The sequence below is a fragment of the Syngnathus acus genome, chromosome 17 (genome assembly GCF_901709675.1).
Source record: "Syngnathus acus chromosome 17, fSynAcu1.2, whole genome shotgun sequence".
NCBI lineage: Eukaryota > Metazoa > Chordata > Actinopteri > Syngnathiformes > Syngnathidae > Syngnathus > Syngnathus acus.
The window spans coordinates 5835797-5853201 of record NC_051102.1 but is presented as its reverse complement, the minus strand read 5'-3'; the positions used below and the strand labels follow the sequence as shown (position 1 = coordinate 5853201).

The following is a 17405-nucleotide window of genomic DNA, read 5'->3' as shown; positions in this document are numbered from 1 at the left end:
CGACCACTTCTTGCACATCATCTGATTTTACCAGCATATTTAAAAAACATCTCAAGATTTACTACCAATTAGTTTCTTCTAACTTCAAGTGGACCTTCATATCCTCATGATGCGGACAGACCACAAAGGCCGAAGTGCCTCTCCTCACAGGATTTCATACGAGTCTGACTTCCGCACCATTAAATGTTCATTTGACAGTGGGAGCTGCCTAAAGCGTGGCTCCAGGGCTGCCTCCTCCCGGTGTTCTATTGTGCACCATTCAGGTCTACCAACCAGCCTCTCTGATCCCCTTGTGACCCTCCACAGCAGTGGCCGAGGGAGAGCCAACAGCACCAGAGGAACTAAAATTAGGGACAACATCTTCCTCCAAATGGACAGCCAAAAACACCTAAGACAAATTAGTGACTCGGGGCAGTGTGGTTCTAGCACCACGGCCCTTCTTTCTCCTCAGAATTCTAACGTGCAACTCCAAACGTCTCAAATTTCCACCACCAGACCTCTCTTCATTGGCTCCGCCTGCAGCATGTCCACGCCTGAAACCTTCTTACAAGATAAACCGGGCAGATCAGAGGAGATAAAGGACATAGACAGGGCTGCTCTTGCGCAAAAGTTCTCAGTGACCAGGAAATTGTTTGAGACCAAAGCTGATAGTGGAGGACAAGTGTCAAAATGTTCTCGAAGCAAAGATGAAAAGGATAACTTGGGTGAAGACAAAGGCACAAAAGAAGACCTCATAAATATCCTCTTACCTACTACAACAACAAGCCTTAAATCTCTTACATCAGATGCCCTCAGTGGGGAATCAATTAAATCTCCTTCCAGCCCTGAGGAGCATGGACACACCCCAGCGGGTGAATCCAAGGAAGTGGAGGCCAATAATACGGCTCTTGACTCGAGCTTGACCCCTGAGGCGCCACTCAGGGCAGAGCTTGTCCATGTGGATTCATCGGAGAGTGATGATGGTGAGGATAAAGAAAAAAAGAGGGATGCTTTTATTCTTAATGCATCATTTGAAGACCTGGTGGATGATGTTTTTGAAGATCCCATTTTGGAAATGTCAAATACTTGCTTGATGGAACTCATCGCGAGAGACTGTAGCTTCATTGCAGACAAGTACGAGCAGGTGAACGAACAATGTTGGGAGGAGCCGAGCCGACGTACTGACAAGCCAAGAGAGGAGCGCTGCGACATGGGTGAAGTTTTGCAAGACAATGCAGACAAAGAGATTGTTAAGAAGACGTGCAGGGAAAGTGAAGTTGAAAAGAAAGCTTGTGTGACACCTGAGATGCAGGAATGTGCCAATGCGGTGCCACAGGAAAGCGGGAGAGAAGAAGAAAGCGGCGAGGGACTAGTTGACATCAACGGAAGCAACAAAATGCTTCATTGCGGGATGAAAAACAGACATTCAGAGCAGGAATTCTGTGCGGAGCGTGTGGAGAATTCTCTCCACGCAGGCAACGGGCTTTCATTAGAATATGAAGAAATTCCCGGCATTCCTAAACTGTCTGACCAGGATGACGATGGCACAGACGGCCCAAAGAAAAAAGTCCGTTTTTCCTCAGCACCAATCAAGGTGAGCAAATGTTTTAAGATTTTTTTTTTTTTTTGCGGCATCTCTGAGCGTGTGTTGCTTGAGAAATGCAAGTCCTCGGCCATGTTTGTAGTGGAGTGGAGGAAAGACAAGATTGCACATGCTTCAATCTGTCAGAGTTCCATTCAAATATAAACACTCTGCTCTGGTGGTTTACACAGTATTAAATTAGCTTGATTCTAGAAAAAAATATGTAAAGCTTATTCAAACATAAATTAAAATGATGAAATCACAAAAATCAAGGACTCAAATCTCGTGCTTTGTTGAACGCCAACAAGTAACGTTTCAAAAAATGGAGTGAAATGTATTTTTAACGTTTTTTGTTCTGCGCATCTTTGTCCTTCAGGTTTACACCACTTACTGCAACGGACAGTACAATAGACGCAATGACGATATCGACCCCGTGGCCGCTTCGGCCGAGTATGAGCTGGAGAAGAGAGTTGATAAGATGGATGTTTTCGAAGTGGAAATTCAAAAGGGTTTGTCTTTTCCTCTGCCAGTTATAAAATGATATGAAGCCTTACTGTATGTTCTTGTTTTTTTTTTTTTTTTTTTCTCTCCTCTCTTCCAGAAGATGATGGACTGGGCATTAGTATCATCGGAATGGGGGTAGGAGCAGACCAGGGTCTGGAGAAACTCGGGATTTTTGTCAAAACGGTCACTGAAGGTGGAGCAACACATAAGGATGGAAGGTAGGGATTTTTTTTTTTTTAAGACACTTCAAGCCATGCGTGTTACGCTAACTACTTGTGTAATTATTTGAACATAACGAACTGAATTTTGCATAATTTATAATGTGATGACTTTAAATCGAGCCCAATGGAAACAAAAAAATATTTATTGATTTTTAGGATTCACGTGAATGATCAGATTGTGGCGGTGGACGGTGTGAGTTTGGTGGGAGTGTCGCAACTGTTTGCAGCCACAGTGCTCAAAAATACTTCAGGCCTGGTCAAGTAAGTCATTCACATTGCGCTTCTGTTTTTTTCTACATACTAGCTTCTAACTCAGCAATTTATGATCAAATGTTTTTTTTTTGTTTTTTTAAAGGCTTGCAAAAATATCCTTACGTGCAATCAATTTGATTTCTACTTCCCCATAAGGTTTCTGATCGGCCGAGACAAGGAGGGTGTGGAGAGCGAGGTGGCACGCTTAGTCAACGAAAGCCTGGAAATGGAGAAGGCGTCACAAAAGGTTCATTATGTGCAATATTATTCCGAATCCACAAGAAAATAAGATGGAGGGGAATGGTGTGAAGTTATTCTCTGATTGCGGCTCATAACAGAGCGCGAGGACAAGTGGGAATTCAGAAACTGATGTCCTCATACCTGAGGATGAAGATGAAGAGGACATGTCTGTACTGTCGTGTCTGGATAATGACCAGCTTTGTCTCAAATACCAGGAGGTACAAAGTTGGATAAGGGGAGATGCCAAATTTCTGCTTGCTAATATTTGTAAATGTAGCTGGATTTTTTTTATTTGTGTCACACGTTTTTCAATTGTCATCTTGATAGCTTCAATCCAAACTGCAAAGGAGAACAGCTCAGCTTGAAAGTGCTCGAGAGAAGGTAGGCCAATCAATCGCACAATCCAATGCTCATGTTCATAATAAACTTTTACATTTGTCTGACCTCATTTTAATGGCCGATGAGATGGCTCAACGTGGCATAATTAGGACACAGGGCACCTCTCCATGTCTGCTTCTTGCTGCGGTGAAAATAGGAACGCGATACAAAAATCTGTCTTTCCTCTCTCCGCCCGCAGAACATCAATGAGTCTTTTATTTGGCGTTTTCAAAGTAGGAAGAGTGAGCCAGTTTGCTAAAAATATCTCTTTGGGCATTCGACTGATGAAGAGATAAGCGTTTCCCTTTGTGTATTGGATACGCCATACGCTGAGCACATCACTAAACCAATGTTGTTCTCCTCGTAGTTAAAGGCGGTCGAGCAGGAGAAGGCGAGATGGGAGAGCCAGACGGCAGAGCTGCAACAAAAAGTGGAGGATGGAGCCGACAAAGTTGACAAGCTTGAGAAGTGTGATATGTCCATGATTTTGTCCTGAATCAATTTGCCTATTTCGACCCTATTCACAACACAAACTTCCATTACTGTTTTTACGACTTAACATTAGCGTTGACGCTACTGTTAGAAGACGTCCACTAGTCGTCACTAATATTTTGTGATGGGTCACAGTTTAGTCAGCCCGGTTACAGAGATTGTGAAGTTGTACCGTACACGACTTATTGTTGTTTTAACAGCCTCTCTGGCTTTACTAGGTATTGGCAAGAGGCCCAGACACTCTGCAGGGTTGTGAGCCAGCGACTGGCCGATGCCCAGAGCCAATCAGACAGCCTGGAAATCAAGTACAACAAGGCCAAGAGACTGCTCAGAGAGTACCAGAGCAGGTAATCGTTTAATTCCTCTCTATTAGCCAGTTAGCTCTGGACCGCACTGCACTGCACGATAGTAAGCTGTCTCGTCACTTGAGGGACTCGACTCTTAAATGACTCAGGGAGGAGGAGGCGGATGCCAGGGAAACGGATTTGCGGCAAGAAATGGAGGAGAGAGACAACAAGCACAGGGAGACTGTTGAAAGGCTTCAACTTCAGGTGGGGATAGTTTCCTAACATTGCACAAATAGTAAACATGATGTACTCCTTTCAGTTGGAGAGAAAAGAACCGAGGACGGCAGGGACACCTCTTGATGTGGACTCATCAGTCCCGGGTAGGGAACTCCTAACATACTTTGACACTGACCACCTTAAAACAAAATGTTCGACAAATATGTGTGTCAGATCCAGAGTGGTACGTCGCAATTCCCAACACAGAGCGACTGGACTGCAGTGCGCACATAGCTCGAGGTCAGCTGGCCCAGAAGTTCAAACGCCATCCACCCACCCGAGAAAAACTCAGGAAGAGCTTCAAGAATGAGGTGCGATGTTTAAAACCCCGGCGGGCAGCAGTTAAATGTCATCCCAATGATGCTTCCCGTTGTCGTCAAAGCAGGAAGAAGGTCAAAAGCCACAGGAGAGCCAATCGCAGTCCGAAGGCATCGTACAGAGGAGCAGCCAAGTTGGACTTTCCAGTTCTTCCCCTTTCTCAGTCAACAGTCCCGGCGACGCGTCTGTCTTCACGCCGCCGATTTGCATCCCTGACACAAATGCCGCTGTCATCACCTCCCATATCAAATCCTCCAGGAAATCCAAAAGAAAAATGCCTGACTTCAGGTCTGCTAAACAATTATTTATTTTTCTCTCTCTCAATATGAGCCCAGACGTATTTAACTTTTCGGAATGTGATGTTGCCGCGCAGTGGCCTCCGTAAGTCTCTGACCAAGCGGAAGAGTGAAAAACTGCACAGAGGGTCCATGAACAGCAGGTGGGGTTGATATTTGCCGTCCGAGTCTTGACGGTGCTACTTGAAGAGTCATAGAACAAATCTCTCAATCTGTCCAGGGCGTCTTGTGGCGACCTAGTGGACGAGCCAGCTGAAGTTTCTTCATCGGGCTCTGTGACCTCCATGCCCTCCTGCTTGCCCTTTGGCTGGTTTGCAGAGCGAGGGAAGGAGAAAGAAAAACAGGAGGAAGGGGAGAGGAAAAGAAGCACCATAGAGAAGATGCGCTCCCTGTCCAGCAGCAGTTTGCCTTACTTGACCACCTCCGGTAGAAGAGATCAGGTATGAAGAAAACATCGCTAACATGCTAACTTGCGGGACATAGTGAGCAGTAAAGAAACCAAGATGGTTGGCAAGTCTTTGAAGGTTTGTGTTGGTTCCAGAGTGTCGGCTCTGCCATGGATAGCTTCAGCATGAGGGATCACGGCTCTAATCACTCTCTCCCCGAACACGCTAACACCTTCACCTTTGTGTCCACAGAGGTACGGCTTTCCTTTCCTCCCTTTGCCTTCCTCGCGTTCGGCCTCCTCGCACATGGCGCTTGCTTGATTGCACTTTTTCTCCAAAGATGATTTTGTTGACCATCTTAAACTGCAGTTTCCCTTTTTTTTTTTTTTGTGCTCTGTGCGATTAGAGCTTGGTTGATGACACTCTGCCGATTAACAACAACAACAACCAGTGGCAAAGTCGACCTGTGTTGGAGTGGAGCAGTCAGCAAGTGTGTCTGTGGTTGGCGGCCGTCAACATGGAGCAGTACACGATTGATTTTGCAGCCAGAGGAGTGGACGGGGCTCTGTTGCTCAGCATGGACACTGACAAACTCAAGGTAATGGGTATTAAAAAAAAAAAAGTTACTATATATATTGAAAACAGTTACCTAATTTCACAAACATTCAAATTCAATTTTATTGTCAAGCAGTCTTCTAAAATTGTCATTGCGATCTAAAGCTGATCTCAAGTATTTCTTTATTTATCCACCAATGTCATAAAAAATATTTTAAAATAGCATTTTTTTTATTAAACAGTTGTTTATAATTAATGATTATTTAACAATTAGAGAGGGGAAAAAAAACATACGGAGTCTTCATTTGGGCAATGAGCGTCCTCTGGTGGTAGACATTTTAGTTAGGGCAAGATGGTGCATTGTGTTAGATCTTGCTTCCCTTCTGTTCCAAGGCCATGGGCGTGTGTCAGAATGACCGCGCGTCCCTCAAGAAGAAGCTGAAGGAGATGAAGAAACGGGAGGAAAAAGAAGAGCGAGGAAGAGAGAAAAGGCGCAAGGAGTTATCTAAGCAAAATGAGAAGAATTTTGCGAGTGAAGGTGTGGTGATTGAGAACACATCTGCTCTGGAGTCACGACACACCGGAAGAACGGCAAGGACCGAGTCGCTCCTCTAGAAGAACTTGTCTCAAGAACTTGACGTTCCCACCAGCACAGATGTACGTTTGCACCATCCCACTCACAAAAGGATGATTTAGATTGGCTTTTTTATTTTTAAATGTATGCAGAACACCAACAATTTCACATTTACAGCACTTGCGCAAATGTTTTTATACTTTAAATTACGTATGAATTTTAAATGTCTTTTTTTAATAAATAATGCTTTAAACGTCCAGCTTTAACTTGAAAATGATTACACACGCACATGCATGGATATGGCAACTTTAATTTATTTAAATTTTAATCAAAATTTAACCAATTCTACACTGCAGTCATTGCACAATGTGCATTGTTGGGAGCAATTAAAAGTCACATTATATAACTCTTTGGTCTGTCTTGAACGTAACAAAGTACCCCTTAAGTGAATAAATACATAAACTCAACAAATGAAAAAAAATTATAATTCCCTTGACCCCCCCCCCCTCACTTTGCCCTCCATCCCACCTGACACAAAATGTACAAAACATGCTCTAAAGTAATTCAAGACCATCAATTGAACAACAATGTCTCTATTTTCATTTAAGACTAAAAATCATCACCTGAAGTGGACATTTTGAAAAAAAAAAAATGTACAAATGAATATCTTGCTATTTACATTCCTCCAGGATGTGTTTCGGGTTAAGAATAATGCTTGTTGTCATGCCAGGTTGTCACCCAGGATTTCTTTTCCAGGTTTTGCCAGTCAGCATTCGCATCCCTGTCCTTACGTTTGATCCGAACTGCGTTGTAACTGGGAACTTTGTCTTCGTGTTTGGCCCGTTTGAAGAAGCCGCACTGTACCAAAAGAAATATATGATCAGTGAAGATGAAGAGGAAATCCTGAATGTGTTAAGTGGCTATAAGTGCAGCAGCAACCAAGGAAAAGAGCAAAACAGAGATGCGGGAGGGCAATTATGAAATATTGAAGAAATATGTCATTATGTGCCACCAACCCAAGGCCAAGCATGCACAGTGCTACCTTGTCATCTGTGTTCAATTTCTCAAAACATTCATTTTAACTTTTAATTCCAATGCAAAAAGGGAAGTTGAAGCACTCTTAAGTCAAGGTAACACTGTATATTAATTCAAGTGACAGCCACATGACCAAAAAAAAAAAAAGCACCTTCAGCTTTTGAAATAGCATTCATGGTATTGAGTAAAGCCCAAATTAAAGTGCCACAAAAGCGACAGAGAACTAAGCACCACATTTTCACTCATTATTAGCAGGCTGGGTAAAATTCGCCTCACGTTTTGTTTTCCTTTTTTTTTATTTTTTTCACGCATTTGTCAGCTTCTGTTTTTCTGACAGGGTCCTGTTTGTTCCTTTTCCTACAGACTCCACACTGAGGAAAGGCAAGTTGTTAGCTCATCTTTATCATCACAAGATGTAATGCCAGTGCGTGAGCTTATTTCTACCTTCCAGAGAAGGAACGCCAACAGCGCCAGTAAGAGCAGCGCCAGAAGAACAGACAAGACAATGATCCACCATGGGACTCCTCCACTTCGGGCCTCACGCCTCTCAGGGTATGCCGTCAGTGTCATCTGGAAGAAGAAAAAAAAAAAAAAGAAATGAAGTTTATCTCATTTAAGTCACATAGTGTGTGCGCGCGAGCTTGCCTCGGTTTCAGCGTTCTGCAGCACCATGTTCTTTCTCGTGCTCTCAACATGCAGAGTTGCCTTGACGATGACCTCCACATGATGCAAATTGTTGTAATCCTGTTTGGAAAAGCAACAATAACAAAAGGACAAATGCAGCCTGGTCATGGAGGAATTGTGTCTGACAGAAATCATTTTGTTGATTAATCGAGAGCTGTTACCGTCAACAATGTGCCGTTCCAGAGACGGGAGTGAAGGGTGATGACAGCGTTACTGTCCAGGCCTTGCAGGGGACACTTGATCTTCACACACTTGGCCCCATCGGCACATGACTGAAATTAAAGAGCCAGACAGGTAACTATTTAATGAAATGTACTAAAATGACTCAAATAAAACAATGCTAGTGGTAAAGTATTTTGGTTTTTACCAGAATTTTAGCATTCCCCTTGTCCACCAAACGTGAAATAATTCCTTCGTCACCTTTCTGGGTTTTTTGTGTGGCCCTTTTGGACCTGCTGGCGTCCTTTAAAAAAAAAAAAAACATCCTTGAGATCAACTCTGTTTAGAAAGTGCTTTGGCGCCATCAAGTGTCATGTTGGAGCATTATAGAAAAAGAACAAAAACAGGAGGTCGCATCAAATCCCATTTTCTACCCACTGACCTTTTTGAATGGATTGATCTCCGATTTTGGCGTACACTCTATGTGGTTCACGCCTGTGGCGGTGACCTTCATCAAGTAGAGAAGCCCCTTGTTCTGCTCGGTGGTCTTGGGCCAGTCAATATGCAGGGTGGCAGTGCCAATATCTGTCAAGCGCCTTCCGCTGTTGATGATCTGAAATACACGATATTATATCAATAATTGCAGAGGAAGATGAGGAAAAAGAAGTGAGCAAACTTTTTTTTGTACTCACTCTGATCTGATGTGTGACAGGACTTCCAATGTCCCGTGCCGTTTTCATGGCAGATTGATCTTTGGCTTTTCCTGAGAATTGCACCTGCGAGGGCTGAACTTGCCTGGGAAAATGGAAACTGCCTTCAATTCTGTCCGGTTGCATATTTGTAATAAAATATATATTTTACCCGATCATATTCAGCTGCAACATGATGGCCACGTTGGCCTTGGCTTTAACAGCGGCGAGTGCTGGCTGTTCGCTGGTTCTGCAAGGAATCAAAAGTAAACAGCTTGTAATTAGCCACACTAGCCACAACCGGCTAATAAATTCACAAGGTCATATTTTTAAGACAAAGTGCTATGGTTGGTCACTAACTCAGGCTTGCAAAATAGTTAATAGTGATAATTGTATAAAAAGCTACTTCTAAATACACACATTTGGAAACTACAAGATCAATGATAAATATGGTGTTCAATTACTAAAAAAAAGATGATACAAAGTGAAAATTATTTATTTTGAAATGACTCAAGTCCAATGTATCCCACTGGAGATCCTCTACTGTGGATATAAAAAGTCTACACACCCCTGATCAAATACCAGTTTTTTTTTGTGATATAAAGAAATCACCAATTATGTTATCCATGACCAACTCAATTTTATTGCTTTTTTAATGTATATTTGATAACAATCATTCGGTTGCATAAGTGTGCATACCCTCTTCGAACTGTGATGTGTGTGATTATATTCGGAATGAATTAGTCACATTCAAACTCGTTAAACTGAAGTTAGCACAAAGTGCCAAAACGATGTGATGGTAAAACGATAATAAAAGTGAAAGTGTACCGAATGTGAACTTACGTATCCGGTTGAAGATCAACCTCGAATTCTGTAGTGTTTACCGAGATGGCGGTTGTTCCCAGAATAATGTAGAAGGTTTTCTAGAAACACACATACAGACAAAACCGACTGCTGAAAGTTTCTTCATGGATTCCATTTTAGCACTTTGTTGCCAGATTTCGCAACTTTGCCAAACTACCATAGCAACTAACCGCAATCAACAACTCGAACATTTCTACACAAATACGAGTTCACTTACCTCAGCGTCCCGTTTGAAGGGGTTCCCAAGTTCACAAGTCACCAGAGAGCCATTCTTATTGGCCGTGCAAGTTACAAGCTGGAATCAGAGTCGTTCAATTACATTCACAAAATGTGTGAGTGAATTTGATTGTGTGTGTGTGTGGGCATACGTTGGGCGGGCCGCGGAGAGCAGAGTACGTGATGGCACGTGGGAAGGAAGCCACCACTCGTGCCTCGTGCGCATCATCTCCGTTCTGATTGGTCACTTTCACCTCCAGGGCGATATCCTTCTGCTTGCTAAGTGAGATCACTGGCACGCCATTTTCCCTAAACACAAAGACAATGGATGGCACAGTAAAAAACAAGATGTGTGTGTCGGGGGGGGAGGGGGCATTATTGCTTTTTTCTCACAATGGCAACGGTGTGAAGGTGTCGTCCTTAGTTGTCATGTAGCCATAGCGGTGCGCCACCTTTAAGTTACTCCGGCAAATGTTGTCACTGCCGCAACCCTCTTTCACAAATTGAATCTAGCGAGATATAAACACATGACATACGTGACGTGATGTCACGTCCTAAAAGAAATGGCGACACACATCTTGCATACCTCACTGCGTGTCAGCACTGTGTCTTTGGCGTCGAGGACAGGCGACATTTCAGATGAGCTCTGTCTACGTTTCCGTTGGCCGTTCTTGATCTCCACATCCACGTCGATGGGTACCCCTCGAAGTTTGTCACGGATATTATCCTTATCGAGGATTATTTACGCGCAACATTACGTACACGTCAATAAGGAAATGATTTTTCATGTCGAGTGGGATATCAACCTGTATAGCCAGCTGCCGTGTGATACATTGCTTCCTTCCTTTGGTATCCAAGACCACGGTCCCTTTGGATTCATATTCGCCGTCAGAAGCCGACTGTTGAATGAAGGAGGCCCTGGGGAGGAGATTCTTCTTTCTTTGGTCAGCGTCGACCGACATGGTGTATGCAACCGCTTGAAGAAGGAGAAGGGAGTCAAGTTTGGTGTACAAAAAGATTTTCTTGAAGGAAAAGATGATCGCTCTTACTCAGTCTCGGGGAGTAGCTCTCGGGGTTGGCGTTGTAGGTGAAGCAAGCTTGAACCTTCATGCTGGGGGAGGAGCACAATCGGAAATTATGTGGACAGCAACCTTCTCCACAGTAATCCATGCATTTTCTCAAAACTCACCAGAACTTGTCCCCACAGTTCTTATTAGTCAGGTCGATTTGTTTTGGCGTGTAAGTGACTTCCTTATTGATGGCGATGACGGGGCGGGCCCTGAGAAGACAGGATGAGGCTCTTCTCTATAGACAGGAAGCAGAGCGGAGCACTCACCTGTACACAAAAACGGCATCGGAGAGGGATCCCACAGCCAGGTCAGGGTAGGCGTTTTTATCCAGATCCATGTTACCCGCTAAAGAGTAGCCCAACATTTTCACTCCCGCGGGCTTGCCAGACAAAATCTACGAGGAAATTTGTTCAGCAATTTTGACATTTTCTCAACATTACGCTTGACCAAGAGGTTATTTTTGTGAACCTGTTCTGCTTTTTTGGAATGGAGTCCTGTTTTTGATCCATGGTAGATGTAGACATTTCCAGAATTGTCATCGTCGTAAGGGGCTCCCACGGCAAAATCTGTTACAGTGAAGAAGAATCGTGACTTTAAGGGAGTGGGTCTCAAACTTTTAGGTCCAGGGACACCCGTATAAGGGGTACTTGGCCAAAAATTACTGCTGAGGATTTATGACTGTATTTATTTATAAAGTCAAATATCCAGTGCAATGTCTCGTACTGAAAAAAACAAAAAAATCATTGTTTAGGGGTGCAATGGAACGAATTAATGGCCTTTCCATTCATTCCAATTGGGAAAGATGATTTGAACTTGAACTTGGGTGATTTGAGTTATGAATTTGGTCAAAGAACAAATTAAACTTGTACCTCAGGGCACTGCTGTATTTTAACAAGTGATTCTTTTGTATTTTTTTAATATTATTAATTATAATATTTGTGCAATATTACACCTTTTATTATGGCAATCTCTTTTCGTTTGTGGTTTGATAATCAGCCTCACCATGGTAACCATCCAGGTTTATGTCACCCAGATTTTCCACAGCCAGGCCAAACATGGAGTCCTTCGGTCCGTCAATTCTGGTGGGGGTGATCTTGTCCCATTTTCCGTTTTTGTTGACAAAGACGTACGTGGCGCCTCCAATCTCGCCATCTTTCTCAAAGTACTGAGGCGCTCCCACCACAATGTCATCCCAGCTATCAAACCACACCATTAGCATCTGATATACTAGCATACACGCTCTTCGATTTTGACTCACCCGTCCCCGTTGAGATCCAGCACGGCCAGGTCATAACCGAACGACGAGGCCAGCCCCTCGCCTTCGACTGTGTATTCTTCCAACAAAATGTTGCGAGTATCGGGGCCTTTCTTGAGCAGAACTATCGCGCCACTGTGATTAGCCCTGGGAGCGCCCGCCACCACCGTCAGCTGACCTTTCTTGGTCAGACGCTTGCTCGAGTCCAGGGAGAAACCTGTGACCAGCAGACAAAGGCTTAACAAACATGCAGTGGTGGGAAGGAACAAATATTTGTGTACCTGAGTAGATTTTTCAGGTCTTGTACTTGAAGATTTATTTTGTGATGACTTTTTACTTTTACGTAATTGTACTTGTAGATTTTTCTGATACCTGCACAATTTTTTCTAATGATTATTTTTCTGTCTTTTTGTTTTAACAGCAATTTTGCCACCACTGTAAACACATGACATTGTAAGGAGTGAGTGCTTCACCGAGGTAGCTGCTAGCAGGTGCAGGGACAAGATCGGGGTCCTTCTCCTTTTCATCCCCTGCCTCAAAAGGCCCGTCGTCATAAATGCCCAGCTCTAGGAGGGTGTCATTTTTTTGTTCCAAACGTACCACACCTAGAGAAGATGAAGCAAAGCAATGTTTTGTTAGACATCAAAAGATGATCACTCAGATATGTCACAGTCTTATGTGTCACCTTTCCAGTTGTAAGCTCCAGGAGCTCCAAAGATGAGGTAATGATAGTTCTTGTCAAAAGTGGCCGAGAGGCCCTGCTGGCAGGAGCCGAACATCTCGTGACCTCTGGGCCTGCCGTCGCAGAAATGCCATGTTCCTCCATCCTCGCTGAATGAAGGGTCGATTTCCAAATTCTGACTCAGCACGTAACAGCGGCCGATGATGTCGCGGGATTCAATTGGGGTCTTCACATTGGTCCTGCGCTGGTATCGATGGGCACAGGCCTACATGGGAAAACAAAAACAATTGAAGTTATCCTCAGCTAAAAAAAACCTCTTTTTTAGAACAAGTTGCCAAAAGTTGTTTACCACAATTTTGCCTCCTGGCCCCTGACTGTTGACCGTCACTCCCATCCACTGATTCTCTTTGCTTTCTCTCTTAGTGTCCTCTGAAATTTTTTCCAAAAAATGAGTGATTTTTTTTTTCAAAAGCTCAGAAATACAGTCAGCAAGAATCTCACCGTCTTTATCAAATTGAACTCGCGCACAGCCTGAAGAAGGTGAGCTCATGTCACAGCTGTACAGTCCCCCCGTCACTTTTGCCGTTTGACCGCTAAAGCCTTTAGCTCTCGGGGCCCCGACCAGTAGCCTGGATCAGACACAAGAAAGATTATATTCAGAAAAAAAAAAACCATTTGTGGCTTCATCAATTGCACACTGTTCAGTTTAAGTAGCTTAAACTGTCATCTTCACTCAACGAGCTCTTCCTCTTGTGTGTCGCATTAGCACACATTCCAGCGTTTCACACAGCCAGCTATTCAAAGACGGGTTCTATCTCTCGCAACACACACACACACACACACACACACAGGATGTCTTTGTGGGTTGAAAATTTGAGGCAAATGCCACCAGCTCTTTTAAATAAGAGCTGGCAGAGCGTTACTTAAAAACATGGATGGAACGGATGCTTGTCATCGGGAGCATAGCGGTGATACGATGACCCACCGTTGACCCAGTTGTTGAACTTATCATTGAGCAGCAGAGGAGGACGTTCCCTCAGTCAAAGAATAAAAAAAAAACCCAGAGTGTCTGTGTTGGTGTGGTATTGTTTACACACACACACACACACATACCGTGGTGCAGAATCACCGGGACACCAAGGCCAGAGCAACAGAGTGACCATAACGTAACAGAGGCATCCCATTAAAAGTGGTGTAATTTATTTTTTTATTTGTTTTTACACAGCAGTGCTTCCTGGGGCACAGCCTGTTGCTTGGCAACATCTGGCAGCGCCCTATCAGAGAGAGAGAGTGCAAACGAGAGAAAGAACATAAAGCCATGTGCTGCCCAACCTCCGTTTTTTCCACAAAATGTCTGCCAGGAGCCCATCCCAAGCCGGTAAGAAGAAAAAAAAATCTTTTTGCTGCCCAGATGAATAAATTATTCCTTTCTTTTCAGCATCACCATTTTTGAAAGGTATTTGATGTTGGATAATCTTACACAACCTGAGGCAGAAGAAAAAAGCTGACACTCCTTGTTATGTAGCAAATACTGAAGCCCTCACAAGAATGCAATGGTCAGTCGATTTTTTATTTATTTTTTACACCCCCCCACTTTCCCTAACTCAGTCTGATAGTGATTGAACACGCCTACTCACGCAAACTGTAAGAGCTCCTCGTGTCCTCACCTGCAGGTACACGCACAACACATTGCTGTAGGGCGTGAATTTCTGAATATGATATGACTGAATACTTGTTGCACACGTGGCTGTTATCTATTCCAACGACATATAGTGACGGGCAGAACAATTAAATGCTTTTCCACTAGGTGGCAGAAATTTACACAATGATTGTTATTTTAATATAATTAGGCCTACTGTGCTACTGTATTTGAAGGTTGGTCATAATGACGGGATTTACTTTGAAAATCAAATATACCTATTTCTTGAATTGATTCCAAAATTGAAAAATAGATTCAACATTGCTTTGTGAGACGGAAACAGCAGAGAAAAAGTTAAAAAGCAATTTTACAGCAGCAACCTGGTTCACATTCCACCACTGCCAGGGTAAAAACCTTCCATAACAAGATCTGTTGTCATTACAGAGTAAAATGTTGACAGCTACTTTCTGGATTGTCACAATCCACAAACTCCTGTAGCGCAACGTGAGCGCGCACGCAAACGCGCACAAGGCCAAAGGCTTATAAATTATTAACTTTAACTCAGAAGTTCTTCAGAGACTTCTTAAACATTAACAAAAGTTGAAAAGTAAAGTGCGCAGATCCATTCATGTCGAAAAGGTGCTGATATAGATACCTGAACCCAAATGATGACGTAACATTTGAGAAGTGTACAATTAAAGTTGCTCTCACATTCTTTTATCCTCAGGCTCTAGCTGTCGGTGCATGGTCATGGAGAAACCGAAGAGGCTTTCTGGATCTCCGTCCTTGCGCACGACGTCCTCGGTGTCCAGGTTGAAGGCTGAAGACAGTCGAGCGCATCCCAGCAGGAAAGCGAGCAACAGCCGCAGTGCACCTGACGTTTTGCCTTCCATGACACCCGTGCGGTGCGAATTCTCTGGAAAAGTTGCGGAGAAGGTGAATCCTTGCTGTAGGAGCGCAGTGACACTGAGAGAATGTAAGGAGGGGTTAAGCGGTGTGCACTTTTCACTTTGGTTTGCCCCTCCCTCCACTAGACCCACACACACGCATATGCGCGCACACACAATAACCCACTATCGTCCCACGCAGAACTGGAAATTAGTTTCAAATACATTGTAATGGGCAAGACGATACAATCTGTTTAAAGTTTGCAACAACTGCCCAAATTATAAAATAGCATAACTTTTTTTTTTTTTTTTTTTACCTTTGAGAATTTAAAAGTGCCTGTATCTTACAATGACTACAGTAATCCCTCGTTTATCGCGGATAATTGGTTCCAAAAACCACCCGCGATAAGTGAAATCCGCGAAGTACGGTCACCAACAAGAAGATGCTAATTCGCGATCGTGCTAATACGCGAAAACGGACTTCTAAAGGAATGTAAACGAACAGTTGGAGCAATACTTCATTGTCCTAAAGGTTAGATACATGTTTCCTCAATTTAGAAGTTTTATTTTGACTTTTAAATGTTTTTTTTTAATTTGGAAAAAAAATCTGCGATGTAGTGAAGCCGCGATAAACGAAACGTGAAGTAGCGAGGGATCACTGTATACCTGTATGTTTTTTATTATATAACAAAATGTCATTCTTGATATAGTCATATAATAATAATAATATTTATGTGGCTGTTTGGCGACGTCCTGACTATATGACGGTGTCGCAGGCATTTCACGCAACCCACCGCTTGTTCCTCACAACCAAACGTGTTAGCAGACAATGTGGGCTTTGTGTGCAGGGAGAGAACGAGGGCAGACAGAAAGGGAGAGGGAGAAAGAAAGAAGCTGCCCACATACTGTACAAAAGGCAAAAATAATGGTGGAAGACGGGAGTGCTCAAGCATAGAAAGGGCAAAGTGGGAAGAATGCTGTTCTTATATCCATCCAATTATTACGCCATTTGGAACTGTGTGGATTGGCTTTGAGAATCTTCTAGGAAAACTTTGTTGTTTATTCGCTTGCAGGTTTTAGAACCCACTACAGGTTTGATGCTACTTAGTCATATTTGACATGACGGGAAAATATACAAAACTGCTTGATGGTGACTGTTGTTTTAGTTCAAGTAAAGTCTAGTATGGGAGGAGCACCAGTAGTCAGCAACATGAATCAGCCTTATCGTGTTGAAAGAGCAGCGTTCAAAGTTGGCGAGGTTGGGTGAAAAAACTCCCTCTGACCTTCAAATTGCTCACACACACATTTGCCAGTAAATATCTTTCACACACTTCACCTTCCCTCACAGGATGAATAACAAAAACGTATTTACTAACCCAAAAATGCTTAATCTAAATAATTACAAGTTACTTGGTGTCTGTCACATAGACTAGCCTGAGGCCCGGCCTACTGTTTGTCCTTAAAATCACAACTTGTGGAAGGAACAAATAAACAGAGTGTGGGGAGTGTCATAATGGCCATAGAGGTGTAAAGTGTTTGTGTGTTTTTATGGCACTGTCCAAATATGTAGCCTTGGGTTATTGATAAACGCAGTAGTCTGTTTTACTGAGCCTAAGATCTTTCACAACTGTGACAAGGTAGTGCACGTTTACTGAACACAGCTGCCACAATTCCATATTCAGAGCATTTTAATTTTGAAATAAAACATAGGCATACTCAACCACGACATGTATTGATTGCAGGTAAATCAAATGTACTAATCTGTTCAATCCAGTGGTGTTCTAATACCCTCGGGTTGGTTTTGTTCATTTCTTCCACCGGGAAGCAATGTAAGTTGCAGTTGAGACAAATTTTATGGAATGAGCTCAGCGGATATATGCGCTCG

General features: G+C 43.2%; 2 protein-coding genes across 5 annotated transcripts; one reads left to right on the top strand and one right to left on the bottom strand.

Moving 5' to 3' along the window:
• The first annotated feature begins 1 nt into the window (after position 1).
• Positions 2–6978, top strand: LOC119137583 (neurabin-1-like). Of its 4 annotated transcripts, none has more exons than XM_037277032.1 (18): positions 2–1573; positions 1938–2070; positions 2163–2283; positions 2443–2547; positions 2695–2773; positions 2877–2996; positions 3106–3159; positions 3524–3624; positions 3867–3995; positions 4103–4199; positions 4255–4315; positions 4386–4522; positions 4594–4817; positions 4903–4968; positions 5046–5265; positions 5367–5465; positions 5618–5809; positions 6160–6978. In XM_037277032.1, exons 1-18 carry the CDS (start codon positions 107–109, stop codon positions 6379–6381), a joined length of 3627 nt encoding a protein of 1208 aa, XP_037132927.1. In that variant the 5' UTR covers positions 2–106; the 3' UTR covers positions 6382–6978. The 4 variants fall into 4 exon arrangements, with proteins under 4 accessions (XP_037132927.1, XP_037132926.1, XP_037132925.1 ...); XM_037277031.1 differs by having other exon boundaries at positions 2695–2785; positions 4597–4817; XM_037277030.1 differs by having other exon boundaries at positions 2695–2785.
• On the bottom strand, positions 6637–15630 carry LOC119137584 (integrin alpha-6-like). Its single transcript, XM_037277035.1, has 26 exons — positions 15345–15630; positions 13496–13623; positions 13344–13423; positions 12998–13259; positions 12786–12917; positions 12316–12529; positions 12060–12253; positions 11526–11623; positions 11324–11451; positions 11177–11266; positions 11037–11098; positions 10794–10963; positions 10574–10714; positions 10381–10496; positions 10140–10296; positions 9989–10066; positions 9751–9830; positions 9080–9157; positions 8911–9013; positions 8661–8831; positions 8427–8522; positions 8221–8331; positions 8021–8119; positions 7820–7945; positions 7652–7746; positions 6637–7198 (listed from the first exon to the last, which is right to left on the bottom strand). The coding sequence occupies exons 1-26, from the start codon at positions 15524–15526 to the stop codon at positions 7075–7077; spliced, it is 3315 nt and encodes a 1104-aa protein (XP_037132930.1). The 5' UTR covers positions 15527–15630; the 3' UTR covers positions 6637–7074.
• Positions 15631–17405: the final 1775 nt, after the last annotated feature.